We start from the raw sequence: 27,314 nt of genomic DNA on the forward strand, positions 1-27,314 counted from the left end.
TTAGGTCAGGGATCAGCCTTGGTGGCCCCAGGACCCTTGTTAGAGGGGCTCAGCAACAGTCAGTGGCTCACTCTCACCCTGTCTGGGTCCCTGCCCCATGCGTAACGTGCGTGACCTGGCAGCTCAGGGAGCCCTGAGGGATGGTGGTTGAGCGTGGGGGCGGGCCCACTGGTTGTCTGATACCCCCTCTTTCCCCCCTCCCCAGCTGCTGGCTCTCTCTGGAGGGAGGTCTGCTCTATGCCTTCGTGGGCCCGGCAGCTGTCATCGTCCTGGTATGTGCCCCTGCGGAGTCCTGGGAGGGGCATGGCCCAAGGGGGTCCGCCTCCTCCACCTGGGGATTTCCCTGCCAGGAGGGCATCTGGTGATCCTGTCTTCCCCTACCCCACTCCACCGGGCCCCCAGGTGAACATGCTCATCGGAATCATCGTCTTCAACAAGCTCATGGCTCGGGACGGCATCTCAGACAAGTCCAAGAAGCAGAGGGCCGGGTAAGGGGAGGGGGGTCGCTGGGACTTGGCCTTGTGGGAAGTGCTGCAGGGAGGGTGGGCCGCAGCCACTCCTGGAGACTCAGGGCTTGACGATGCGACCGGGGCTCCCCGACCTTGGGGCATCAAGGGTGCAGGCAAGGTGGGCACCCGGTGTGCTCAGCTGCAGCCCCTCGCCCACCCTAACCCACCTCTCTCTCTCTCATCTGCCCTCCCCTTCCCACCCCACTCGGGGCTCACACTGCCCCATCTCTTCCCACTTCCTGTGTGTCTCCCCCCTTCTCCCATGTCTGTGCCGCCCCCGAGGTCGGAGCGGTGCCCCTGGGCCAGCCTGCTCCTCCCCTGCTCAGCGTGTGGAGCGGTCCCCAGCCCCCTGCTCAGCTCAGCCTCGGCCAGGAACGCCATGTTAGTTGTGCCCCCGTGGGAAAGGGGGTGGGTGGGTGGGGGCAAAAGAAGGGGGGGCAGTGCCCATGGTGGGGGGAGGAGGGGTATCAGCCCAGTGCCCTGGAAAGCTTGCCCTGCCCCGCCAACTGCCATGCACTCTCAAGGGCTCGACATTGTGATGGCAAAGAGGCCACGGGAATGAATGTCTGTGCTTTCCAGAAAATGCCGTACTCCCGTGCCCACCCCTTGCTCCCTGCCCCTGCCCGCCACCCAGCCCCGGCTTACATTTTATCCAGGCACAGACACACACTCCTCCTTATAGCCCCAACCTACAGAGGCTCATAGAATCTTCCACCCTTAGAATTTTTGAGCCCATAGAACTTTAGAATTAGAATGGTAGAATCTTAGAATAAGACAATCAGAAGCTAAGAATGTTCGAATGAGCGAATCATAGAGTCTTATCATCTGTCATAGAATCTGAGACTTAGAATTTCAGAGGCACTGAATCCTACAGTCAGTTGGAGGACAGAGAATCTTGGAGGGAGGGGATTATTTCACTGAGCTGTCCTCGGGCTGCGGAGACTCTTAAAATCCCAGCCGCACAAGAGTAGAATGAATGAATGAACTTCAGGCCCCACCTCCCACTCAGGGCCAGAAATCCAGCTGACCCTCCCTGAGCAGTGGGGGCCCAGCTCTGTCTTGCACACCTCCGGGATCAGGGAGCTCAGTGCCTCTGGAGGCGGCTGGCACCATCTCTGGGAACCTCTGTGTAGCAGAAGGCTCCCTTTCACTCGGGCTCCCCTCTGCCTCTCTGACCCAGGCTCTCAGAACTAGTGGTTAAAAGCTTGGGCTTCGGAGGTGCCCCTTGGGGTTTGCATCCCGGCTCTGTCTCTGTCTGCCCAGCTGGGCACACTCCAGTTTCCTCATCTGTAAATTGGGATAATAATCCCCATGCCTGTTTACTGGAGTTGTTTTGGTCACAGTGTGATTAATGTATGAAAAGTATTTGGTGTAGGGCCTGCCAGAGAATCGGTGGTTAATCAGCGGTAGCCCTCGTGGCTGTGATTAGGTCCTCTCTTTAGTCTTGGCTCTGCCCCCGGGGCCTGTGGAGACCACTGTGCCCGCCCCCTGCCGGACTGAACAGCCCTGGACCGCTCTTCCTAGGGCAGGTCTTGGCCACCTGCCCATCTCTCTGCCTTGACCAGAGCTGTGCCCACCCCTGCCTGACTCTCCCACTGGCGGTGTTCATGAGGCAGAGTGGGCAGGGTGTGGCACCTGGCCCAGTAGGGCAAGGCTGCCCTACTGTGCGCTCGTGGGCTGTTGCTGGTGGGGGCGGGCTGGCACTGGTGCCCGGATGCCCGGGCCCCTCTGCCTTTTTTCTCTGCCCTCCCTTGTCAAGGAGGTCGGGGATGTGTGCGTTTGGCCCTGACCCTGGCTTTGACCCCCAGCCCCAGCTATCATCTTTCTGCCCAGCTCTGAGCAGGCCCTGGGAGCCTGGCACCTCCTCCTTGGGAAGCTGAAGGGGAGGAGCCTCTGCTGCCCTGGTCCCCCCTGCCCTCCCCCCCCGTCTTCTCCCCAAAGATTTGTGCTCTGTGATGTCCTCCGTCCTCTCTGCCGATTTAACCTTCCTGTGTGTCTCTGCCCATCTCATCCACACTCTCACCATGTCTGTCGTCTCTCTTTGTCCCTCTTCCTCTCCTCCCCTCCCAGACTCTCTGGGGATATGGCCCAGGCCTGTGATTCTGTGCAAATTGTGGCTGAAACTCACAGCATCTGTATCTGTCTCCCTCCTCCTTTTCTCTCCCACTGTTTCTTTCCACCTTCTTTGTCTCTGTCCGCTGATGCTGCCTCTGGCTCAGTCCCATTGTGTCTGTGTGTCTGTCCCTCTCCCTCTCCTCGTCCCCCAGTTTTCTGCTCTTGGTCTTCGTTCTGTTTCTCTGCCTCCGGCTCCTCAGCCCCCCTGCTTGGGGACATTACTGAGGTCTTGGCATTTGGGGCCCTGCCAGTCTTGGGCAGCTTAAGGGCCCCAGGCTGAGTGCAGGCCCAGGCTTAGCCCAGCCTGTCCCCTGGAGTGTCGCCCTGACGGACCCTCTGCCTTGTCCTCAGGGCCTCGCTCTGGAGCTCCTGCGTGGTGCTGCCCCTGCTGGCGCTCACCTGGATGTCCGCCGTCCTGGCCATGACAGACCGCCGCTCCGTCCTCTTCCAGGCCCTCTTTGCGGTCTTCAACTCCGCGCAGGGCTTTGTCATCACGGCTGTGCACTGCTTTCTGCGCCGAGAGGTGGGCTGGGCCTCTCCTGCCCCTGTCCTCCCCACACCATGCCAGTCTCTCGCTTCTCCCCACGGTGCAGATGGGTACAGATGGGGAAGATTGAGGCCCGACCAGGTCCCCAGCTGGGCAGCCCTTGGTGTGCACGCTGACAGCTTGGGCAGCCTTGGCCTTGGCCTCGGCCCCCTGGGGCTCCTTTTCCCCCTCCCCTAGGCTGGATGCGCTTCTTTCCTTCCACACCCGCCCGGGTGCCTGGGGTGGGTGGCACAGCCAGCCGTGGCCGGGGGCCCTGTGGCAGCCTCAGGTCCAGCAGGCACCTGCTGCCCCCAGGTGCAGGACGTGGTGAAATGCCAGATGGGCGTGTGCCGGGCCGACGAGAGCGAAGACTCCCCCGACTCGTGTAAGAACGGGCAGCTGCAGATCCTGGTGAGTGAGGAGGCCCGGGCAGGGCACAGGTGGGTTCCCAGTGCCCCCTGCCCTAGACCCCTCACTTGCCTCATCTGTGGTGGGGAGGGAACAGAGACTGGGTTTGATTCAGGCTCAGCCGCTGACAGCTGGGTGGCCTTGGGCAAGTCCTTCCCCTCTTCAGTCTTCCCGCTGTCAGGTGCGGCTGGAGGAGACCACGCCTGGGGCCCCTCTGCTCTGTTGGGCAGTGTGCCCAGCAGAGGCAGACCCTCTGGGCGGGTAGGGAGGGGCCTGCGTTCCCCCCCCCACCCTGATACATGGATCCTCTCTCTGCCTGTCTGCTCTCTCCTTCTCTGCCTATAGTCAGACTTTGAAAAAGATGTGGACCTGGCTTGTCAGACAGGTGAGTGTGCCAGGGCAGAGCCGAGCGTGGCCCCGGAGAGGGGCAGGAAGGGAGGGCCCCCAGCCGCACCACGGAAGGCCCTGACAGGTGTCTGGCTGCGGGGTCCAGCTTTTGAGTCAGACAACCCTGAGTTGGATTCAAGGCTGTGAACACCACTCACTGTATGACTCTGGGCAAACAGCTTACACACCTACAACGGAGAGAAATGTGTCCTCCCAGGGTGGCTGGGAGCCTTACGTGAACTGGGGGACATCAAGTACCTAGCCGGGTGCTCCGCACAAAGTGTCATGTCCATGATTCTTACCGGAACCTCCTTCAAGTTCCGTCTCCTGGGGAGGAGCTGCCCAGGGAGCGGGGAGGAGCAAGTCTCTTTTGACAGCCTTGGGGCTGTCGGGTCAGAGGTCAGGACCTGCACCCGGGCACTGTGGGAGCTGGGCCTTGGCTTCGTTCCTCGCCCTCTCTGGCTGTGGGCCTCTGGGATAGACACCTTCTTAACCCCTGTGTTAACCACCCAGCCATCACGCCAGGACTCAGTTTCCCCCACTGTCCAAGCTCAGCGTGGGCAAGGGCATCTGGGGGCTCCTCCTCCCCCAGACTTACCTCCCTCCACTCCTGCCCCCAGTGCTTTTCAAGGAGGTCAACACTTGTAACCCGTCCACCATCACGGGCACACTGTCCCGCCTGTCCCTGGACGAGGACGAGGAGCCCAAGTCCTGCCTCGTGGGTCCCGAGGGCAGCCTCAGCTTCTCACCGCTGCCTGGCAATCTCCTGGTGCCCATGGCAGCCTCACCAGGGCTGGGGGAGCCACCGCCCCCCCAGGAGGCCAACCCCGTGTACATGTGTGGGGAGGGTGGCCTGCGGCAGCTGGACCTCACGTGGCTGCAGCCTGCCGAGCCGGGCTCCGACGGGGACTACATGGTGCTGCCCCGGAGGACTCTGAGCTTGCAGCCTGGCGGCGGGGGCGGAGGTGGCGAGGATGCCCCGCGGGCCCGGCCCGAGGGCACCCCCCGGCGGGCTGCCAAGGCACTGGGCCATGCCGAAGGCTACCCCAGCTTCCTGTCTGTGGACCACTCGGGCCTGGGGCTGGGCCCTGCCTACGGGTCGCTACAGAACCCCTACGGGATGACCTTCCAACCGCCACCGCCGACACCCAGCGCCCGCCAAGTGCCCGAGCCGGGGGAGCGCAGCCGGACCATGCCCCGCACCGTGCCTGGCTCCACCATGAAGCTGGGCTCCCTGGAGGTGAGGGGCTGCTGGGCATGGGCGGGGGGTGGGGGTGGGAGGCCTGACCCCGGGTGCCTGTGACTATGTCTGGCAGCAGCCGGGAAGGGACAGCCGGCAGCCTCCTCATACAGAGTCCCGGGGAGTATATCTGCTGTGCGTTTCTCCTCCGTTCGTGCCCATGGCGGCTCCAGGGGAATCCTGGCTCCTCTGAGCTCCTCAAATGGGCTTGGACGCCACGCGCTGAGGGTGCACTTCTCGAAGGTGCTCACACTTGCTTTAGTGCCTGTTTTGGGGTGACCAGTTAGGATGGGCCCTCCTTTACGGGGCCTGTGGCTCAGGCCTGGTGCTCTATTGCTAGGGAAGCCACGTCATAGGGGATGAGAGCCTGGGTCTCCGAGTCCCCAAGTTCAGATCTGGACGCTGCTGATCAGCAGCGCGATTTCGAGCATAATCTTCCCCTGAGGCTCACGGAATCTCTCTTCGCCTTAATCGCTCTGAGCCTCAGTCTCCCCATTTGTAAAGTGGGGATAACATAGGAGCAGCCTCCTGGTAGAGTTGTTGCGAGGACTAACTGATATAAAACATGTATCTCTGTGTGGAGCAGGTAGAAAGTGCTAGATGATTGGGGATTGCTACTGGCATCATTCCTGAAGTCAGCCTCAGGCACTGCCCGTAGGCCTGTGGTAATTGCCCCTCTCTTCCTGAGAAAATGTCAGCCCCTCTCTTGCCCTGCCTGTGTGTTTTCTGTGGCTGCCCCACCTTCTCTCTGACCTCCTCAGGCCTGCTCCCTGCAGGGAATCACTGGCCCCAAGCAGTTGGTAGTGGCCCCCTGTAGAAAACTCTAGAACTTTCGTTGGAGGGATGAGGAGGGTGTGGATGAGGACAGGGTCAGGAATCACGGCTCAGGCACCACTGGCTGTTCATGCTCGGCCCCAGAAACCGGCTCCCCATCCTCCCCACGAGAAAACGAAGTTAGCAGCTAGAAGGTTTGCAAGTTTAGTTTTTCTCCCAAAATGTTTCTTGAACATTTGGTGCCTGCGCTTGCCGCAGATGGCAGAAACAGGAAGGCGTCACAAAGAAAACTTGACACGGGAACTGGGGAAGGGAGCGCTCAGCATGGTGGCAGGTTTTGTTCTGGGGACGCCTGTCCGTGCTTGGGCCCCTGAGGAGGGGCCGGCCCTGGGCTCCTTGTGTGGGAGGTAGCAGGAAACACGGCGGAGTCTTGAAGGGTCAGGGATGACGTGCAGAATTCTGGTGTGGGCAACTGTGAGGGGCGGAGGAGTGTGTTGGGGGCGGGGGGATTTCGAGTTTATTCTCTCGGGCGCAGCCGTGTGTGTGCCTTGCCCGCGGGCATCAGGGAGCAGGGGGAGGAGTCCCGCTGCCTCCAGAAAGTGCAGTGTGGCTGGGAACGGGGAGGACACGTGTGTGTGTGTGTGTGTGTGTGTGTGTGTGTGTGTGTGTGTGTGTGTGTGTGTGTGTGTGTGGTGAAGGGCAGGGGAGAGTGCAGGGCAGAGTGCGGGGGCGAGAGTTGGAGACGCCAGGGTGGATGGCGAAGAAAGAGCAGGCAGGGAGGTGAAAGGACCAGGAGAGGGGGCGTGTCTGCAGGCCTGGGACTGGGGAGATCTAGATGGCGGTTTTAGGAGCGTCCTTGAGGACTGTGGGGCAAGTCCTTCACCCTGGACCTCAGTTTCCCCAGTGTGACCTGAGAAGGTCGGACTTGGCCTCGTGAGCGCTCCTGTGCCAACATTCTGAGACTCTAAGGCCTCCTTCTTGAGTGGCACCGAATGCTGCGTAGGCCACTGGGGCCTTGAAGGTGGTCTTGGGCAAGTGAGAGCCGGGAGAGGCATGAGGGAGGGAGGCCAGGGAGGCAGGGCCAAGTTTGGCAGGAAAAGGGGCAAAGTGCGGTGAAAGGAAGGTTTCTGTAACCCTGCGTCCTGTATTTGCAGGACAAGTGGAGGTTTCCAGGGAGAGAGGAGCCCGTTGGTGGCAGAGAGGATGGGGCAAGATGGGGCAGGACAGAGGGGTGGAATCCAGGACACAGAGGAAGGAGGGTCTGCTCTGTGATCCCATGTGGGGAATCTGTGTCCCGCCGTGTTGGAAGTCTGCGCTGTGACATCTGGTCCACGTGCAGGTGCATGTCTACGCGTGTGCCGGCCTGTGTGTGCCCCTGGCAGTCCTGTGGTGGGGTCGCGCCTTGGAGCCTCGTCTCCCAGGCCCTAAGCCCATTTCCACAACCTCTAGGGCTGTCCTTTAAAGGGTTCCTAGCTCCTGAGCCTGGGCTGGGGGAAGGTACAGTGGGCAGACCCTGGGGGGAGCAGTTTCCTCACTCTCAACCCCCTGCACATGGTAAAAAGTTTTTTTCTCTTTCACTGCTTCCCTGTTGCTCCTTCCCAGCGAAAGAAGTTACGGTATTCAGACCTGGACTTTGAGGTAAGTGCTACAGTGTATGTGTGTGTTGGGTTTGGGATTGTGGGGGGCGGTTTGTCCCTGGAGGGTCCCTTCCTACAATTAGCCCAAGCCCCAGTGCAGAGCCTGACCCCATGACAGTCCCTCGACTGCCCAAGCCCGTAGCTCTGGGGTGAAGAAAGAGCCAGGCCTTGTCCCGGAGGGGCCGGCAGCAGGCAGGGATGTGGGGACCCAGGATGCTGAGCGTCCCGTGGGGAGCACCTGCCCTGACGCCCTGTGGCTCCCAGAAGGTGATGCACACCCGGAAACGGCACTCGGAACTCTACCATGAGCTCAACCAGAAATTCCACACTTTCGACCGCTACCGCAGCCAGTCCACGGCCAAGGTGAGGCCTCCTCTTGTGACTGCCCCTGCCTGGAGCTCGGGGCCCAACCTGGCACAGTGGCCCCTGGGGTCAGACCCTGACCCGTGGCCCCCGTTGCAGAGGGAGAAGCGGTGGAGTGTGTCCTCAGGTGGGGCAGCCGAACGGAGCGTGTCCAGCGTAAGTGCCCCAGGCTGGGGTGGGGTGGGGTGAGGTGGGCCGCGAGGTACTCATTCCCTCCTTGCCCTCCTCCCCTGCCTGGGCAGCCTCAGCTTGCCTCACCAAGGGCCTGCCCATGGCATAAGCAACAGTCTGGGGTTTTTAGGAGGTGGGGGGTATTGGTGGGAGCTCCATCAGGATCTTGAGGAGGGTGGGCAGCAGGAGACATGGTCTCAGGGGGCCACTCTGAGCACAGGGATGAGGGACCCCACTCTGGAGCCAGGCGGGTCTGGATTTGAACCCCACTTTGGCACCCGATTGCTCGGTAACTTTGGGCATCACTGGCCCTCCCCGGGCCTTCTCAGTTGGTTCTCTGTACAGTGGGTGAGGGTATTGGCCCATCTCCACGGGCCCTTCCCTCTCCCCCGCACAGGAGAAGCCCAGTCCAGGGGAGCGTCCCGGCTTGTCCCAACAGCGGCGACATCAGAGCTGGAGCACCTTTAAGTCTATGACGCTGGGCTCGCTGCCCCCCAAGCCCCGAGAACGGCTGGCCCTGCACCGGGCAGCAGCCTGGGAGCCCACAGAACCACCGGATGGCGACTTCCAGACAGAGGTGTGAGTGCCACTCCGGACTGCCCACTGCGTATAAATATTATATATCTCTCTATTTTCACACTCCACTTTGGAACTACCCAGGAGCCAGCGCCCCCTCCCCTCTCCCGAGGGCTGGGCAGGGAGGCACAGTGGACTCAGCTGGGCTGGGGGAGCCAGACACGGCGTGGCCGGGGGACCAGGGCCCTTCCTTGTTTCTCAGAGGCCCCTCAGCCCCTGGAGCCCCATCTTCACCCCCAGGCTGTCTGTCCCTGTCCCGGGCTGGGGAGGGGGGAGGGAACTTTCTTGGGAATAAACTTCACTCTGTGGATTTCGCTGCTGAGCTATTTGCTTTCCCCAGGGGAAGGCCCAGCCCTGGGACCCCAACTTTGTTCCTCCACCTCTTTGGTTTGCCTCACTTGGTCTTGTCAAATTGTGATGGGGTCAGGCTGACTCCAACTGGGAGGGGGTGGCCTAGGCTCTGACTCCATCCTTGCCCCTGACTCCCTGGGTGACCCTGGACACAACCCTTCCCCTATTGGGGCCTGAGGTAAGCAGATTGGGAATGTAGGGTGGAGCCCCTTGAAGTAGGACTTCCCCATTGGCTGTGATGGTCATGGCTGCCTTTCATTGGGGCCCAGAGGCCAGGCAGAGCTTAGTGACCTCAGGTTCCCCATCTGTGAAATGGGGATGGTGACAGTACCTACCTCATAGGGTTGTTAGAGGATGAAACAGATTAACATATGTAAAGTTAGCTCAGCGAGTGAGTGCCTGGCACAGAAGTAGCTCTTTTAGTATTACCTGTTCTCTAAGGCACGTGGTCTCCTGCTGTGCTCTGTGCTAGGAGTTCCACACCCTCGGCCTGGACCCGTCACAGCAACCTTGCAGGAAAGTTTTAGGTGGCCCATTCTGTGGATAAGAAAATGAGGCCCGAGATGGGAAGTGACTTGCTCAAGGCCACAGTCAGACAGGGCTGGGACTTCACCTTTATCAGTACCGTCCTGGTAGGACTGGAAGCTGGAGCTCAGCTTCCAGGGACCTGACCTTCACGGCTGCAGAGGAGCAGCGGGAGAGCTCAGGTTCCAGGGCTCAGGGTGGGTGTGGGGTGGAGGGGCCGAGGTGGCTTGGGGCCAGAGGGCAGTTTCTAGGGCGTAGTCTGTATAAGCCTGAGTGAGTGAACCCTTCTCAGTTCCTAGGAATCCAGGCAAAGAAGGGTAGAATCAGTGTGGAGACATGTTGCCACGGCTCTTCTGTGGTCAGGCAGCCACGGGAGCAGAGGCCACAGGTGCAGCTGCCGGCCTGGTCATTTAGCAGCATGGGCACCTCTGGGCCCCTCCCCAGAGACTCTGAGACACAGATGCAGGCCCCTGGAGAGCTGACTGACTCTGGAGGTGGACATGTCAGAGGGAGGGGTTAGGTGCTATAGGAGCCTGGATGGGGGAGAAGGAAGAAGGGACTGGCTGCTGGGGTGGGGGTGGCTGTCACAGCTAACAGCCTCCTGGAGGGGCTGGAGGAGTGGGTGTCATGGTGGTACCGGCTCCCTAAGTCTTCTCTGAATCCTGCCAGCTGCCGCCCGGTCAGAGGAGGGAGCAGATCCCCACCCTCCCCTTGGGCAGCCCCAGCACTTATGGGTACAAAGCGATCACTCAGGCACCGTCTCACTTGAGTCTTCGAGGTAGGTGTTGTGACTCCCCCATTTTACAGATGAGGAAATCAAGGCTCAGAGAGGGGCATGACTTTCCCAAACTCCCACGGCTTGTTAGTGGCTATATTGCAACGTGAGGCCGGAGGCGTCAGAATCCCCAGTACCAGCCAGCTTAGGCAAAAGGGGACTTCGTTCGCTTAGGAGCTGCAAGCTGCAGGAAGGGAGTGGTAGGTGGTGGGTGGGTGGCTAGCCTTGGGAGATGAAGGCCAGGGTCAGGGTGTGGCCAGATCTCATCCCTTCCAGCTGCTCTCTACGTCAGCTCCATTCTTTCAGGCAAGCTTCCTCATCCCCCTGGGCCCCCCAGGCTTCCTTCTTGCAGCCCCTATCACTCAACTCTGCCCCCAGAGGGAAAAAAACTTTCTCTTGAATTCCAATCAGAAAACCCCCAAGGAAGGGCTCTGATTGGCCCCAGCCAGGGGGTGGGGCGCTGTGATTGGCAGCCCCCTTGGGAACCTCAGGGGAGGGGGAGGGGGAGTCGGTCTCCAAAAGGGGAGGTCCTATTCCCAGAAGGGGGCAGTAGGCTCACACAAACAAAGCCCCGGTCCCTGACCTTTTGCCAGCAGATCCCACGCCACATCCTGGGCCAGGCCTTTTTCTAAGAGGCATCACCTAAAGCCTTCTGGGTGCCTCTCCTGTGCTTCTGCCTCCCCACTTCCCAGCCCTGGGCTCCACTGGCCACCACAAGGATCTCTCAGGATGAGCTGCAATGTTGCCTTCCCCTCCCTGCTTGTAGTTTCTTGCTTTGCGTCTGGTTTGAGGAGGAGGGTGAGTAACCACAGCTGCAGCAGAGGCTCCTGAGCGCTTTGAGACTCACCACGTCCATGGTCAGGGGCAGAGCTTTCCTGTGTCGAGGGCTGTGCTCCTCTCTGCCCGTCAGTCCCCACTCCCTAGGCACTGACTTGCTGCGTCTCTTTGGACAGGTCACTGGGCCCTGTCTGACTTGGGTTTCCTTATCTGTAGTCCTGATTGTCCTTTGTTTGGGCTAATATCTAACAACCTGTCATGTCTTTCCTAGACTTGAATTTCTCATCTCATTTTCCTCCTTATTCTCTCTGCCTCCAGTCGCTACCTGGCTCTGGGGTGATCTTTCCAAAATGCACATCTGGCCAGGTCACTGCCCTCCCTGCTCAGAAGGCTTCCAAGGACCCTAGAAATTGCCGAGAATGCAAGGCCCTTAGTGATGTGGCCCTTGCCTGCCTCTCCTGGCCCATCTCTCTCACCTCCATGCTTTTGCACATGCCATTCCTTCTGCCTGGAACTTTCGCCTGCTCACACTGGCAACTTCCCCTTCAGCCTTCCAGATCTAGCCCCCGTGGCCCCCCTCTGTGAAGCTGCCCCTGAGCTCCCCGCCTCAGCAGTCAGCACTCGCTGGGCTTCCAGGGCCCCGGCACACACTTCCACTCTCACACTGCTTGCACAGAATGGCTATCATCTATGTCAGCCTGGTTTGGGTTTGTGCACTCAGCCGAGGGCTCCATGTGGAGCAGGCCTCAGGGGCTCTTTACTGAGTGAACAGATGGAATGCACAAATCTCTCGGAACATTGGTTTTCCCATCTGCAAAATGGGGATACCGATAATCCTTACCCAGCCTTCCTCACTGGGTGTCCAGAACATGACATGAGATTATTCCTGGGGAGGGTTTTGCAGGTGGTATCCACCCCTCCCACAGTTTTTCCTTCCTGGGCCTCTGTGCTATATATATTAGGACCCCGGGTGGGAAGGCAGCCCTGGGTGCTGTCCAGGGTGCTGAATGGGACGCTGCCCTCCCAAGCAAGAAGGAGACAGACCTAGAAGCTCACCCAAGCTCGCCTGCAGCCTTTCCGTGCCTTGCAGGCTGTGGCAAGGTCACGGGTGAGCAGACCACCCCTACTTTCATAAGACCATACCCTGGGGAATGTCCAACAAAAATATAATGCAAATTACATATGTAATTTAAAACTTTCCAGTAGCTATTTTTAAAAATTATCCATTTATTTTTGGCTGCTTTGGGTCTTCGTTGCTGCACGCGGGCTTTCTCTAGTTGCAGAGAGCAGGGGCTACTCTTCGTTGAGGTGCACAGGCTTCTCATTGTGGTGGCTTCTCTTGTTGCGGAGCCCAGGCTCTAGGCGCGTGGGCTTCAGTAGTTGTGGCACGTGGGCTCAGTAGTTGTGGCTCCCGGGCTCCAGAGCGCAGGCTCAGTAGTTGTGGCACACAGGCTTAGTTGCTCCACGACATGTGGGATCTTCCCAGATGAGGGATCAAACCTGTGTCCCCTGCATTGGTAGGCGGATTCTTAACCACTGCACCACCAGGGAAGTCTAGTAGCTATTTTTAAAAGGAAAAGATGAAATTCATTTTAATAACATATTTAACCCACCATATCAAAAATACTATCATTTTAACACATAGTGAATATAGATGATTATGGATGAGATACTTAGCATTCTTGTTCCATACTGTCTCTGAAATCCAGTGTGTGCATTACATGTACAGCACATCTCAATTCAGAAGAGCCACGTGCTGAGGACTCGGTAACCACGTGGCTAGTGGCTATCAAATTGGACAGCATAGCTCTAGACACAACAAACGCAGTGACCTTGGGCAAATCAATTCAATGACCTCTGAAAAGGAGGTAGGAGTACTACCTGCTTCACTGGGTCATGGGAGCGTTCATGGAGGTGATGTAAAGCAGGTTCCCAGCACAGCGCCAGCACCAAGGAGGCCCTAAGTCCGTGTTCCTGGAATCTGGGTATTCAGGGGACACAAGCGGGCGGGGAGGGGGTGTTGGGGAAGTAGGAGGAAGTCCCGAGGAGACCTGTGCACTGGTGTCAGGTCGACCTCAGCAGGGCTGGGGGAAGGGCGCACCCCCCCACACACACCCCTACATCACCCCCACAGCCTGTCTTCCTTTTTCCCAACTGCAGCCCCGCCCCTGGGAGAAGGGAGACAGGTTAGGAATGGCACTTGGACAGACACGTTAAACTCATCTGGGTTTAATTCACTTCCACTATGCACCAATTAAAAGGAAACTAGGTGACCCAGGTGGCCTGAGGGAGAACCTGTGTGCAGGCTGCTGCCAACTTCCGTCTCTCTGGACTTATTTCCCTTGAGGATTCCTCTTGCCCACCCCCCGGGCAGCCCTGGGTCCAGGAGTTGAGGCTTTTTAGAGCCAGTCCCCAGTACCCCCCATTATTCCTCCCTGCACTCCTCCAAGAACACCCACCCCAGGAACACCCCTGCCCTCTCAGGCCCTCAAAACACATGCTAAGTGTCCAGGTCAGAGGAGACTCCAGTAAGGGTTTTGGCATTTCAGACTAGTGGGAAGTCAAGAAGGGTGTGGGGCAGCGGGTGGCACGATCAGATTTAATAGGATTGCTCTGGGTGGATGGGCAGTGGATGGGGGGCAGTTACTGAAGAGTGAGATGGATGCAGAGAGACCGGTGAAGAGACCATCCATACAAAGGAAACTTTAACTTAGGGGGATGCTACGGAGGGAGATGGAGTCTCTATGTATGCAATGGTGGAATTGTCAGCCCCTGGTATGGACGGTATCAGGAGAAGCCAAGGGTGGCTTGTGGGCTTCTGTCTTACACACCTGGATGGATGACAAGGCCATTGAATTTGGAGGCCAGGAAGAGGACCAGCTTTGGCGGGGGACAGTCATGACTTTCACCTGGAACATGGTAACCTTGCAATACCTCGGAGATAGTCGTGGGGGAATTTCAAGTAGGAAGTAGATGGTTAGACATACAGGACTAGATTTCAGGAGAAGGGCGGGACGAGAGTTACTGGCATGGCAGGAAGCCGTATTGGAGCAGGCTGTAGAGTGAGTGGGAGGTGAAGAAATTAAGACAGGATAGACAATTCTTGAAGTGGAGTTATGAAAAGAGGGAAAGGTCAGGGGCCACTGTTGGCTCTGAAGGTGAATTAGCTGGAAAGGATGATGGAATGTTTCCAAGAATGGAGAGGCCATCCTTACCCCCTCCCCAAGATCCTACGTAATGACAGACCAAAAATAACCAGCCCTACCACCCTGGGAGGCAGGATCCTGAGACCTGATGATGGATATCATCACAGAGATTGATTCTGCTCGTTTGTTGGGCTGCAGGCCAGCCGCGGTTCCTGAAGGAGGGTCGGGGAGGATAGGGGTGGGCATTCAGCAAAACCGTGGCTCCAAGGTCTTCTGGGAGGGGGGAACTTTATACTCCATAGGGAGCTCCCAGGCACAAGGTGGAGGTATAGATCCAGTGCCCTGGGCTCTCTGCAGCCCTTGTCCCTGCTCCTTCTGACCAGGCAGGAGCAGGGGTGAGCCATCCCCACAGTCTCAGCTCCCCACGGGGCCTGCTTCAGGCTGGTGTGTCCCCATCCCCTGCCGTGGCACGGCACAGCCCCAGCCATCCATCCGGTCATCCCCAGAGTCAACCAAAAAAGTCAATATTTAATTTGGGCACCATGTTAATGCCATCGATTGCCACCTCCCCTCCTCCACTTCCTCAGGCTCATTTGTCTCTTCCCACCCATGGAGTGGAGGGGGGCAGTACTGGAACCCAGTGGAGGCAGAGCTCAGCCTGGGTCAGATTGGGAAAACTGGCCTGCATGTAGGGATGCTGCCCTTAGCCACCCAGGTTCCCATTCTCCCTGAGAATCACCGACCTGCTTTGTTTGAGTTTCCTGAGCCCTCTCTCCAGTGAGGAGGAGGCCAGGAGGTCCACATTTCTCCCAGGCAGGGACTGAGCCTAACTCCTTGCAGGGTCCATACACAGAGCAGGTGTGGTTGCCATGGAGGGAAGGATAGAAACCGTGAAGTATACCAACGTGGGAGAAAAGTGAGGGCAAATCCTAAGACCCAGAACCCGAGGGCTGTGCTGGCTTAGGCTTCTAGAGCCCCTCCTGGGTGCCCACTGCTGTACCCGTGTGATGCCGTGGAACCCACACAAGGACCTTAGATGAGGGTCCATCTCTAGACCTCAGAGAGAGGCTTGGGGGAGAGTTGAGCTTAGAGGCCTAGAGCTCAGCTGGGCAGTGAAAGGGGCCGAGGGGAGGGCAGGGTCCAGCTCCACTGTTTGTTCTTGTCAGCTCTGTGGGTCCAGATATGGGCAGGTAGGCTGTGCCCTTTGGTGTTCTTCCCCAGCCCAGCCCACCCACCCCCAGGAAGGGAATGGAGTCTGCTTTGTGGGCCAGGCTTGTGCTCAAACCACAACTCCATCCCCAACTTGCTGAGAGGCCTTGGGAAAGTTAAATAACCTCTCTGAGCCTTAGATTCCTCTTCTGAGAAGTTTCTTGGATCACTTTTTACAGTTTCAGAGGGTCAGGGATGGGCAGGGGCAAGCCTTGGTGGCCCAAGGGGGTATTACCAGAGTTCTCACACTGAGCAGCTGCACACTGGTACAGCCTTGAGAAGCTGCCGGCAACGCTGCTGAGGCTGCTCGCTATCAGGCCTGGGGCACCGTGGCACCCTTGGTGCTCCTCGTCATCCTGAGCTGAAGAGCCAAGACCATGTCACCAAGGGGACAGTCAGGCCAGGCCTGCCATCTAGCACCTGGGTGACCCAACAGGCAGTCCAGCTTGGGGCACCAGCAAGGTGGCAGCAACACACGTACACACACACACGCACAAACACACACACACACACACACACACACACACACACGTGGGAAGAAATGCTGCTTCAATGAACTTATCCACAGTTTTGCAATTGAAAAATCCCAAAAGAAGTTGTTTTCATTTCAGCATACACGTAAGTATTATGCTTCAGGGGTTACTGTCATTTCTATTATGAATCGTGTATGGGGAGTACTAGGACATCTAAAAGTCTTAGTCTGGCCCAGGTGACTCCCATCCTGAGCTGCCCAGAGATTCCTCAGCAGCCCAGCTGACCCACTCGGAGCCACTCAGTCAAGCCTTGAGCCAGAAGAGGCTGGTTTGGTCATTCATTTATTCAGTAAACATTGTCCAATGCCAAATTGTGCCAGGCCCTGAGCTGGGCACTGACAAGGTAACGATGAGGAAGACATACTTTCTAAGAAGGATACCAAGGAGGAAGGAAGCAGGGGGAAGGGATGGATTTTGTTTTTTCTGCCCAAAACCCTCCAGGGACCTCTCGTTGCTCTTAGAATAAAAGTTAAGTTTCCTCACGGTGGCCCAAGAGGCAGGGCCTGATGTCCCTGCCTATCACTCTGACAGAGCTCCAGCCACATGGCCTCCTTTGTGTTCCTCGAACACATTTCGTGGTTTCTCCCACCCCAGGGCCTTTGCATATGCTATACCTACCCCTTGAAAGGCTCTTCCCTGGTTATCTGCTTTGCTGGCTCATCTTTTGATTGAAGCTCTGATGCCACCTCCTGCATACCCCTTGCCCTTCTGGGCCATTTTCTATCACATCACCCTAATCCTTCCATAGTGCCACTTCTCCCAATGTGGAATTATTGCACCTATTTCCTATGTATTGTCTGTTTCCCCCACTAGACTGTAAGCCTCTGAGGGTGAAAAAGGGTGATAGTCACTGACATTCATACCATTGCCTGACATATGATATGAACTTCATAGCTAATGTTGAATGGATGAATGAATGAATGTGGAATTTAAGGTTCCCAGGTATCCAAGAAGCAGGTAGAGCTAAAGCTCTGGCCCTTGGTGCCCCACCACAGACCGACCATATCTGCGTCTAGACCTGGGGGTGGAGGGAGGGTGTTGCATACGCAGGCCTGGGAAGGGGAGAGCCCCAGTGGTGTCCAGCCTCAGGGCATGCATATTGCAGGAGGCTCCTTCCTTGCATATCAGCTTGCTGCTAGACTGGCAGCTCCAGCTGCTGCTGAGTTTTTCAGCGTCAGGGCCAGTGGTTGATGGGAGATGAAGGCCGCGTTTACTTGAGCGTGAGAGTGTCACGTACAGCTAGGCAGGGGTTGGCTTCCATGTGGCCCCTGGGCGCTACCATGTGCAGCTGCGTGTCTGAGCAGGCTCTGCTCTTAGCTGGCACGCAGTGCACACAGGCGATTTATGTTTTACACACCATCACTTCCAAGCCCAACTGAGGGAAGGAAGGGCCATTAGAGACCATTGAGTTCCATTCCCCACATTGTGCAGAGAGAAAAACCGAGGCCCATAGAGGGGAGAGGTTGCAAAGTTACCTCAGGAGACCATGCGGGGTCAGGTGTAATGCTCAGTGGACAGGGAGGATTTATGGAGAACCTATGGTGTACCTGGCCCTGCTCTGGGCACTGGGGACTCATCACACTAGAGCAGCCCACAGTCCAGGAAACGGGGCTTGGGGAAGAGGGAGCCAGACCTGGACGTGAGCAATAGGCTCCAGAGCAGGAGGGGTCTCCTCTGTCTTTGTGGGGAGGGTGTCTGGGAAGACCACTTAAAGAAGGCAACACTTGCCCTGAGCTTTAAAGACTGAAAGCTCAGCAGGCAGAGAAAGGGGAAAGGGCACTCCCAGCGGAGGGTGCCATGTAAGCAAAGGCGCGGAGGCATGAAACAACCTGGCAAGTTTGGAAAATTGCAAATCATATGGCTTGGGTGGGGCCGGGGAGTGCGAGGAGGATGGGCTGCAGAGATGAGGCGGTGAGGGAGGCAGGTTCTGATCACAGTGGGCCTTGTGGGCTGCGGTAGAGGTTTGAATTTTATCCTGAGGGCTGCCGGCAAATCACTGGAACAGACTTGGGTTTTAGAAAGATTTCTGTAGCAACCGAGGATAAATGAATTCAACAAATACATTCTTTTTAAAAAGATTTCTTTTTAATGTGGACCATTTTTGAAGTCTTTATTGAATTTGTTATAATATGACTTCTGTTTTATGTTTTGGTTTATTGGCCCTGAGGCATGCGGGATCTTAGCTCCCCGACCAGGGATCGAACCTGCACCCCCTGCATTGGAAGGCGAAGTCTTAACCACTGGACCGCCAGGGAAGTCCCGCAAATACATTTTGAATGCATACTTACTATGTGCCAGGCACCATGCTGGGTCCTAAGGATTCAATTCTGAATGAGGCACACCTAGTCTCAGTCCTGCAGTGAGATACACAGACAGGTGGAGCAGGTGGGACTGTTGGCACACAGACTCAAGAAACACACTATTTCTGTATTCTCATTAAATCAGCTCCAATCTGACTCTCACTCTAGCCCTTGCCTAGAAGTTGGCAGAAGATTCAATCTCAACCATCCCTGGAGCCGTCTGCCACTTTCTCTGTAGGCTCATGCAAGGACCTGCTGTCCCACCAGGGTCTAAGTATGGAGTCCTGATTCCGGGTGCACTAGTTACACAGAGATAGATGCCCATTGTACTAGTCCACGTGGTCCCTCGAGGTTCGGCAGCTCAGCTGTTCCTCTGCCACCCGGAAGCGTTGAGGCTAGTACCTCAGTGCCTTGGCTCCAGCCTCCCCAGGTGCTCCACCTGCCCCCCAGCTCCCATCATCTGTCAGGGGAGGGACTGCCGGCCACAGATCCCCACCATTCAGATGCCCCCCACTTCTGGCTCCTCTGCAGCTAGCTGCGCTCTCTCCTTTCTCTGCCCACATTGGCTGCCCTCTTCTCCCCATCCCCTTGGGAACACCTAGCACAGTCACTTCCAGAAGGTTAGCTTTTTCAAAATCAGGATGCGCCGTCAGACTTCAAGCAGCTTTTATGTTCAACCCCGCACAAGTTTCCAGAGGCTAGAAAAATCAGAGGGTTCGGATACCAGCTTGGAACTGGGAAGGGAGCAAAATAATTAACATTTCAATAAATGATCCTGCCACAAAAAGTGGATAGGTGATGAGAGACCCGGGCACCGGGTCCTGTGGGAGCTCAGAGAAGGGGCACCTAGCTCATGCCAGAAGGTCGGGAAAAGCCTCTCAAGGAGGGAAGTTTTTGCCATATGAGTCCTGAAGACAGCAAGGAAAAGTGTTCCAGGAAGAGGGAACAGCAGGTATGAAGGACTCAAGGTAAGAGCCAACAGGGGTGTGTGAGGAACTGACAACTGCCCTGTGAGAATAGCTGGGACTGAAGGAGGTGGGGCTGGGTGATGAACAGCCTCCTAAATCCCAAGCGAAGGTTTGGAGTTAATCTGACCATAAGAAGCCACTGAAAAATTTTAATCGAAGAAGAGACCCGAGCAGATTTCTGGTCTAGAAACATTTAATTGGCTATTAGTAGAAAATGAATAGGCAGAGGGTAAAATTTGAGGCAGGGGAAAGCAGTTGGTAGGAGCTGCAGGGATCCAGGCAAAGGATGGTGGCTGCCTGGACCCCTGGTGGTGGCAGTAATGGACAGAAGCATTATCCCTAGATAATTATGAGGAAGAAGGGACAGGACTTGGGGGGAAGGGCGGAGGGCAGATCTTCCAATGACTATCTGGGGCAAATCCCTGAGATGGGGCAGAGCAGGATGGTGGTGGGAAGGTGTCAGCAGAACATCGAGGGAGAAGAAGGAAGGATTCGGGGTGCAATGGACCCCTCCCCCACCCCATCTCTGCATCGCGCGATTCCCAAACTTCCCACTAGATGGAGGGCTGGTGCTGGGAGACAGGCTCCGCCTCTCATCCTCTGCCCCTCACCCCCAGTGGGATGGGCCTCCACTTGGGCCTTTCCAAACCCCGTGTCCCTGAACTCGATAGGAGAGCGGCTGTATTTGGGGCCATCAGCTGCCCCCACTCCCCAGGACTGTGGCCTCATCCTCTAGGGCCCAGTAGTAGGGGCATCAGGCCAGAGACCTCTGTCCAGGTCCCTCCGCGCGCAGCTCTGTGCCCGCGTATCACAGGGGTGTTTCCGTGCTCCGGGCTGCCTCCACCATTTCAGCCTCCAAAACCGCCTGGCTCCCACAGATAGATACGTCCCCAGCCTAGAGACCTCCCCGTCAATGGCGCCATTGTTGCCCCCCCCAACGCTCTCCTTCTCCCCGACCCCACGCTGGGGTAGGGAGAGGCCCCCATTCCTTTCACTTCTAACCCGGCCCCCAAAGGCAGGCTCAGCTCCAGTCCCAGGCTGTTAGACGCCCGGCATCTAGACCTCCCTGGGACCGTATACAGGTTGGCTCCCGGCGGAGCCAGATAGGAGGCGGGGCCTAGGGTGGAGTCAGGGAAGCCACCGGGGCCGTGGGTGCGGCCCAAGGAGGGATAGGAGCGTGGCCTATGGCGGGGTGGGGATCTCCCGAACCTGGAAGCATCCTCCCCTCACCCCAGCACTCCCCACCCCCGCCGCGCCCCGCCCCGCCCCGCCCCATTCACTGCGGTCGCTCGCGAGCCCAGCCCGCTCTGGCCCTCAGTCCAATAGCCAGACAGACCAGCCGTCGGGAAGCTCCTGGCCCCACTTAACAGAGGTCGTTTCTTGAGAGGCCGCGCCCAGCTCCCTGGAACTGCCAGGCCTTGTGGAGCAGGCGGGGGAAAGGAGGATGCATTTTCTGGGCCTGCACCTCTCCCCACACCCCAAGTGTTTCCGTTCTTTTCTAGATAGAATAGCTGGAGGTCCTGGGGCTTAAGTGCCGAGCTGGAGGAGCTGGTCAGGCGCCTGATCCCCACCAGCAACCCCTTCCCTGCCCCTCAACGCTCAGGCCTGGAGGCGGCTCTAAAAATAGACTGAGGCGCGGGAACGTGCCTACGCGGGAGGGGGTCTGGGAGGCCTGAGTCACCCTGCCGGCAGGGCCTTCCCCCCATCTCGGGAACCTCGGCCGCCTTGACGGCCTGGCATCGCTCTGATCCTGTTGGCCCGACTCTGCGCTCTTGGCTGTGCCACGTCTCCCTCCCAGGCCCGGGAGCTGGCCAGGCGATGGCGGCCCAGGCTGGGTGAGCGGCGGCAGCAAACACAGCCGGGAAGGATTAGGAGTTCCCGGGCCTGATTTATTTAGTTGTTTTTTTGTGTCTGGCGGCAGCCCCCCATCCCCCACCCGCCCTCGGGACAGTCACGTCTACACCTGCCCTTCTCTCCCGCCCAGGCCCACGGAGATGTTCTAGGCTTCTGGGTGGGGACCTGGGCTCGGAGCAGCAAAAAGTCCCAACTTGGATCTTAGAGGTTCCGGAGTTAGCATCCCCATTCAACAGATGAGAAAGCTGAGCCCAGGGGAGAGGAAGGGGCCTATCACAAGCAGATTGTGCTGTTGGTAGCCCTGGATTCAAATCCCAGCTCCGACTCTTAGCTAGCCACTTCTAGGGCTCTTTTCCTTACTGCAAAGCGCTCAAGTTGAGGATGACACCCGTTCACCTGTGAAATGGGAATAATGATAAATACTTAGGATCGTCCTGATGATTAAAATTGCTTTTTTACGGGAATTACCTGGCGGTCCAGTGGTTAGGACTCGGTGCTCTCACCGCCCGGCCGGGTTCCATTCCTGGTCGGGGAACTAAGATCCCGCAAGCTGGGTGGTGTGCCCTCGCCAAAAAGTTAGTTTTTAACAAGCGGCAATGACGTGTTGGGTGTTACACGTGGGTTCAGTCCCAGCTCAGGAAGTTAGTTTTCATCTCTGGCACCTATCTTTTTCCCCTTCTGCATGTACAGAGGAGGATTAATGGGTGTGGTGAACTCGCCCTGCCCACCCTACCCCTGGGGCTCAGCTAAGGTGGTTGGGGCCCGGTCACAGGGGCACTTAGGTGAATGTGGAACACATGGGCCGGAGCGGGGGAGAGGAGGGGCAGCATCCTGGCTTTGCATGGGTCTGGCTCACCTCACCCTGTTCCCCTTTCTGAGGAGGAGGCATGTTTGGGTCATTACAGGGTAAAGAGCCTCAGACTTGGGGAATGGAAGGGACTCAAGAGTCCCTAAGATCAACTTTTCCTTGCTGGCAAAGGGCAGGGGCCCTCCTAAAGCCAAACAGTGCATCAAGGTTGACCCTGGCCCTGAAGCCAGCTCCCCAGTCCCAGGCTTTTTCTCCCCACCTTTCAACCACCTGTCCTTTGTCAGTATCAAAAGTATCTAGCCTTTTCTGAATGGTCAAGGCTGACAATACTCAAGTTGGTTTTATTTCTTTACATATTATTTGTTATTTAGGCCACTTAATGGGGAAAAAAAAAAGTCTGATATCTGTTGGAAATGTCATTGACCTTTCAAAGCTACATGAAATCAGCTTTGTAAATAGGAAGGGGATGAGCATGGGTGTGAGGTGCAGGGCAAGAGTCCCTGGTGAATTATATCGCCCTCCCCAATAATAATAATATTAATAACGCACATTTTTGAGCATTTACTATGGACTTAGCTTAGTTTCATACATTATCGCATTTAATCCTCCAAACAATTCCATGTGGGTGGGTGTTATCATTATCACCCCATTTTACAGATATGGAAACGAAGGGTTCAGAGAGATGAAGGAAGAGAACAAAACCAGGAAGCAGCAGAGCCAGGATTAAACCCTCTCTGAGCTTAGATTTTATTTTTTGCCTTGATGAAAAAGTTTGGTTTTCACTCTGAATTTTCCCTTGCCCTGCCCACCCCCTCAGCCTCCCTTTCCAGCTAGGTTGTCAGGCCTCCCAAGCCCAGCCCCGGGCACTGCTGGGAGGAGGTGGGCTGGGCAGCAGCCAGAGTTTCTCTCTACCAGAGATTCCAGGTTTCAAAGAATTTATGCGTCCAACTGTCTGAGGAGCATGCAAAAAGAGAATCCGGGACTCCTCTCCCCACCACGCCTCACCCAGGGGACTCCTTTGCCCGCTCTCCACGGAAGGGAGTTTGTCCTGGGCCCTCTTTCATTCCTGCAGCCAGTATTTATAAAGTGCCTAGTCTCTGTCATAGGCTCTGGGGATAAAATGGTAGCAAAAACAGCGCTTTCTATGGCTTGCAGTCTAGCAGGCTGATAATTGATTACAGGGAGGGGTGTACCCTCCCTCTTCCAAGCTTCTGCTCAGATCTACCCCTTCTGGGAGACTGTTCCCAGCTGCCTTCCTCAGCCCCTATTGGAAAGGAAGGTGAAGATAGTCTCAAAGCTAAACATGTGAGGGACAGGTGGGAAGGGAAGGCAGCCAACAGATTGTGTTTGTAGTGGTGGTAAGGTTACACTCTCTCATCGCATGTATGGAATACCTGGCATCTACTGAGCTCCAGGAACTGTGCTCAGCGCTTGAAATTGATCATCTCAGGTAACGCTCACAGCATCCCTGTGAGCCGTGGACAATTCCATTTTACCAACAAGGAAACTGAAGCTGTCTCTAAGAGATGAAGGGATTTGCCAAAAGTCACACAGCTAGTAAGTGGCAGGAGTGGGGTTGGAACCCAGTTTTTCTGGGGCTGGAGCCGCCACTGTTAACCACTATGCTGAGTTCTTGTTCGACTTTTAGGTAAAGAAACTAAGACCTAGAGAGGCCTAGCGATTGGCTAAAGGTCGCACAGCACAACAGGACTGTGAGTTGAGTGGGTTGGTACCCAAAGGGTTGCTTGGGTGAGGGTATACAAACTATCCTACCAGGGCCTTGCGTGGCCAACTCTTGCCCCAAAAGGGATTATTGGGGATGGGGCAGGGCCTGGAGGAAGGCTAGGGGCCAGGTCCATCTGGGGGTCTTCAGTGCTGCCTGTGCTCCACCCTCACCCCTCTCCACAGGCCTTGTGCCACGGGGCAAAGGACACTTGGGATGCCTTGGTAGATGTGGGCTACATCCCACTGTCCCTGCTGTGTTTGTTCTGAGATGTCATCTCTGTGTCCCGCTCTGTGCAGACGTGGGGAGGTGGCTGGTGGACAGGAGAAAAGGAAGTTTTAGGCCTTTGCTTAGTCCTCCACCCCTGGGAGCTTCCAGTCTGTCTGGGGAGGAGGGACTTGCCTGTGTTGGGGATTGTTACGCCGGCGAGCATTTATGAGCATGTTCGCTAGGTGTCAGCAGCATGAGTGCGCCTTTCTCAGCCATTCTCTCCCTTAATCCTTTCAGCAAACCCTAAGTGACAGATGTTGCTGTAGTTCTGATTTTCCGAGGGAGAGGTTAAGTGATACCACCAAGTTACAGAGCCAGGATTTGAACCCAGGTACAGGCGATCTAACACCATGCTCTGTTGCAGGGGTTCTCAAACGTGATCCCTGGGCTGGTAGCACCAGCCTTGCCCGGGGACTTATTTGAAAAGCAAACTCTGCTGAATCAGAAATTCTGGGGGTGGGGCCCGACAGTCTGTGTTTACCAAGTCCTCTAAGCTCCAGAGCTTCTGCTCTCTTGCTTTATAGCACCTTGACTGGGGGGGCAGGGGCAGGGGGCAGGTGTCCTGACCAAGGTCACGGGCCCTGGAGTCAGGCAGAGCTGAGTTCAAATCTCTGTCCCACCACTTCCCAGCCCTATGACCGTGAGACTTAAATCATGAATCTTTGCCTTTCTAGCCTGTGAAGTGGTGGTAACAGTGCCTCACCTCCTAGAATTGTTGCCGGGTTAAATGAGAGAGTAGATCTCATTTGACAGATGAAAAAATGGCGGCCTAGAGAGGGAAAAGGACTTGCCCAGGCCCCTGCTGTGTGGGCTCCTTTCCAGAGAGGACTCTGCCCTCTGGGTCTGTCCCAAAGTGATCAGTTCATATCTAGCTCCATCCTTGCCAGCTGTGTAACCTTGAGCTGATTCCTCGTGTTCTCTCTGCCTGTCTCCTCGGGCTTAGAATGGGGATTGTAACAGTGCCTGGGCCTCCTGCCGTTGTTGTGAGACTAAAATGAGTTTCTCTGTGTATGGTGCCGGCCAGCACTTCAAAAGGGCTCAGTAAATGTTAGCTGCTGTTATTAAAGGCAGAGGCAGGATCAATCCCTACTGTCTTCTAACAGCACCCCCACCCCCACCCCTGGTCAGAGGATGATTAAGAGTTTAGTGCAAAAAAAAAAAAAAAAAGAAAAGAGTTTAGTGCAGGTCAGAGAGCGTGAGAATTCTGAGGAGCGGAATCTTCCCCTCAGGGGAGAGCATTTTGGACCAGATAATTCTGTATTGTGCGAGACTCTTCTGTGCATTGCAGGATGTCTAGCAGCACCCCTGGCCTCTACCCTCTGGGTGCTAGGAGGTGTCCCCCCACAAAGTTGTGATGACCCAGAGTGTCTCCAGACATTGCCAAATGTTTCCTGAGGAGCAAAATTGCCCTGGCTGAGAGTTACCGAGGTAATCAGTCAAGGTGGTTTGAGGTGCTTTAACACACCAGGTGGGTTAACACGGGATCCTACGGTTTACCTCTTCGTATGGTGGGGAGGCTGGGGCCCAGGGGCACACAGTGGGTAGAGGTAGGTCTGGAATCCAGGGCTCTTGTGCCTGTCACCTCTCCACAGGTCCCTCAGAACAGGTGGGCAGAGCTCAGGGGACAACCAAGCTGGGGTCCAGGATGCCTGGAGCGTTCCCGCCTCCTCCCCCCAGTGTCTACCTGCCTGACCATTGCCACATCTACTGCAAAGCCCATCAGAGTCTGGGCTTACCTCTCCAGAAGCTCCAAACAGGTGCCTGGTGTCATGTGCTACTGAGTAAGACACCCTTGTTGGGTATCTAAGAATGCTGTTGCCAGGGCCAAAGTTGCCAGGGCTGGGGGTGTCAGTGTGGAGCTCGCCATGGCCCTGTGGGGGGAGGAGGGCATCAGCAAAGTGGAGCACCGCCCCACCTGCTGGGACCATAAAGCTGCCACCAGAGGTGAAACATGGGTCCCCCTGCCCCGGGGATGCAGAGAGCCGTGGAGACATGGTGGCAGGGCTGATTTAGAGCAAGGAGAGGGAAGGAGGGAGAACGAGAGACACAGTCAGAGAGTTAGACATACAGAGCCAGAAACAGAGACACAACCAGAGAGAGACAGAGAGAAAGAGACAGGGTGAAGAGAAGCAGAGAACACGGAAGCTCCAAGACAAAGAGAGATAGGAGATAAGGACATAAAGACGCAGAAAGTGCGAGAAACAGACCCGAGACACAGAGGGAGATGCAGAGTTAGAGACGCAGATCCAAAAACAGAGGGCAACAGAAGAGACAGAAACAGAGACAAAGAAGAGAGAGAGCTGGAGAGGGGGCCGGAGTCACAGAGAGGAAGGAAAGAGAGCTAGAGAACTGGATGCAGAGAAAGCAGGCCAGATTCAGTGAGAGAGACGTCGTGGTCTGAGCGCGGGCTGGAAAAGAATTTCCAGACACAAGGCAGAATGTAAGGAAGATAGAGTTTATTAAAGAGAAGGGTTGCTGCAAGAACAGCGGGCCGACTTCCTGGTAGCCAGGGAAAGTCGACCCTGAGCATGCGTTGCTTGTCTGTTTTTATAGCCAGGGAACCTGTTAAGTCATCTGCTGACTGGGCAGAGTATGTATACTTTCAATGTGCTGAGCGGAGAAAAACGGGGCAAATGTCTTTCCTTATATGGGATGATGGGACAGGGACAGGGCACGCTGCTTGGGAGGGCTCTGGGACATTGCAATGGTCGCACTGTGACAGTGATAGGAGTGCTGTAGCTCTGTGTTCTGGCAACATTTGCCCTTTGAGTGTATCGTGTTCTCTGTCTTGGAGCACACCACAAGAGACGAGCCGGAGTCACAAAGAGACGGGACAGAGACACCCAGAGGAACCCAAGGAGGCAGGGGAGACCTTGGTCCTCTGATCTCAGTCTCTCCTCTGGGACCCAGAAGCTGGGCATGTGTGTGTATCTCTGCCCACAGGAACATTCATGTCTGTGCCCCTGTGGGGGCTGTCCGTGTCCGAGTGCCCAGACAGTGCTTGTGTGCGTTCATCTGCTAATTCATCCTCTGCGTTCATCCTCTGCAGGGCAGTGGGTACCAGCAGACAAGGCCCTTCCTGGAGACTCTTGCTTATTAGTAAAGAAAGACGGTACACAAACAAATGCCGGAGCTATGCAGAGATTTCGAACAGAGTCACGTGCTAGAGAGTGACTCAGGGCTCCTCTAGACCTGGTGGTCAGGGAAGGCCACTCTGAGGGGGTGACTTATGAGGTGAGACCTGGATGTCAAAGAGCCAGCCTCACAAAGATCAGGGACAAATCCTTCCAGAGGGATGACTTGGTACAAAAGCCCGGAGGAGAAAACCAACTTGGTGAATTCAGGACTGAGAAAGGAGGCCCGTGGGAC

General features: G+C 56.5%; 1 protein-coding gene across 24 annotated transcripts in view; it reads left to right on the plus strand.

Annotated features, from left to right (window-relative positions):
• The window catches only part of ADGRB2 (adhesion G protein-coupled receptor B2), a 29,208-nt gene extending 20,217 nt beyond the window's left edge, over window positions 1-8,991 (plus strand). For 6 of the 24 annotated variants that reach the window (XM_060140729.1, XM_060140738.1, XM_060140737.1 and 3 more), the window contains 10 exons: window positions 206-272; window positions 403-488; window positions 792-890; window positions 2,976-3,147; window positions 3,466-3,561; window positions 3,904-3,943; window positions 4,566-5,185; window positions 7,562-7,597; window positions 7,861-8,115; window positions 8,528-8,991. In XM_060140729.1, coding sequence (XP_059996712.1) covers window positions 206-272; window positions 403-488; window positions 792-890; window positions 2,976-3,147; window positions 3,466-3,561; window positions 3,904-3,943; window positions 4,566-5,185; window positions 7,562-7,597; window positions 7,861-8,115; window positions 8,528-8,713 — 1,657 coding nt within the window. In that variant the 3' untranslated portion in view covers window positions 8,714-8,991. Of the gene's footprint in view, window positions 1-205; window positions 273-402; window positions 489-791; window positions 891-2,975; window positions 3,148-3,465; window positions 3,562-3,903; window positions 3,944-4,565; window positions 5,186-7,113; window positions 7,299-7,561; window positions 7,598-7,860; window positions 8,116-8,475 lie in introns of those variants that run through there. The other 18 variants (XM_060140748.1, XM_060140733.1, XM_060140749.1 and 15 more) reach the window with 16 other exon arrangements.
• Window positions 8,992-27,314: the final 18,323 nt, after the last annotated feature.

Source organism: Lagenorhynchus albirostris, chromosome 2 (assembly GCF_949774975.1).
Source record: "Lagenorhynchus albirostris chromosome 2, mLagAlb1.1, whole genome shotgun sequence".
Taxonomy (NCBI): Eukaryota; Metazoa; Chordata; class Mammalia; order Artiodactyla; family Delphinidae; genus Lagenorhynchus; species Lagenorhynchus albirostris.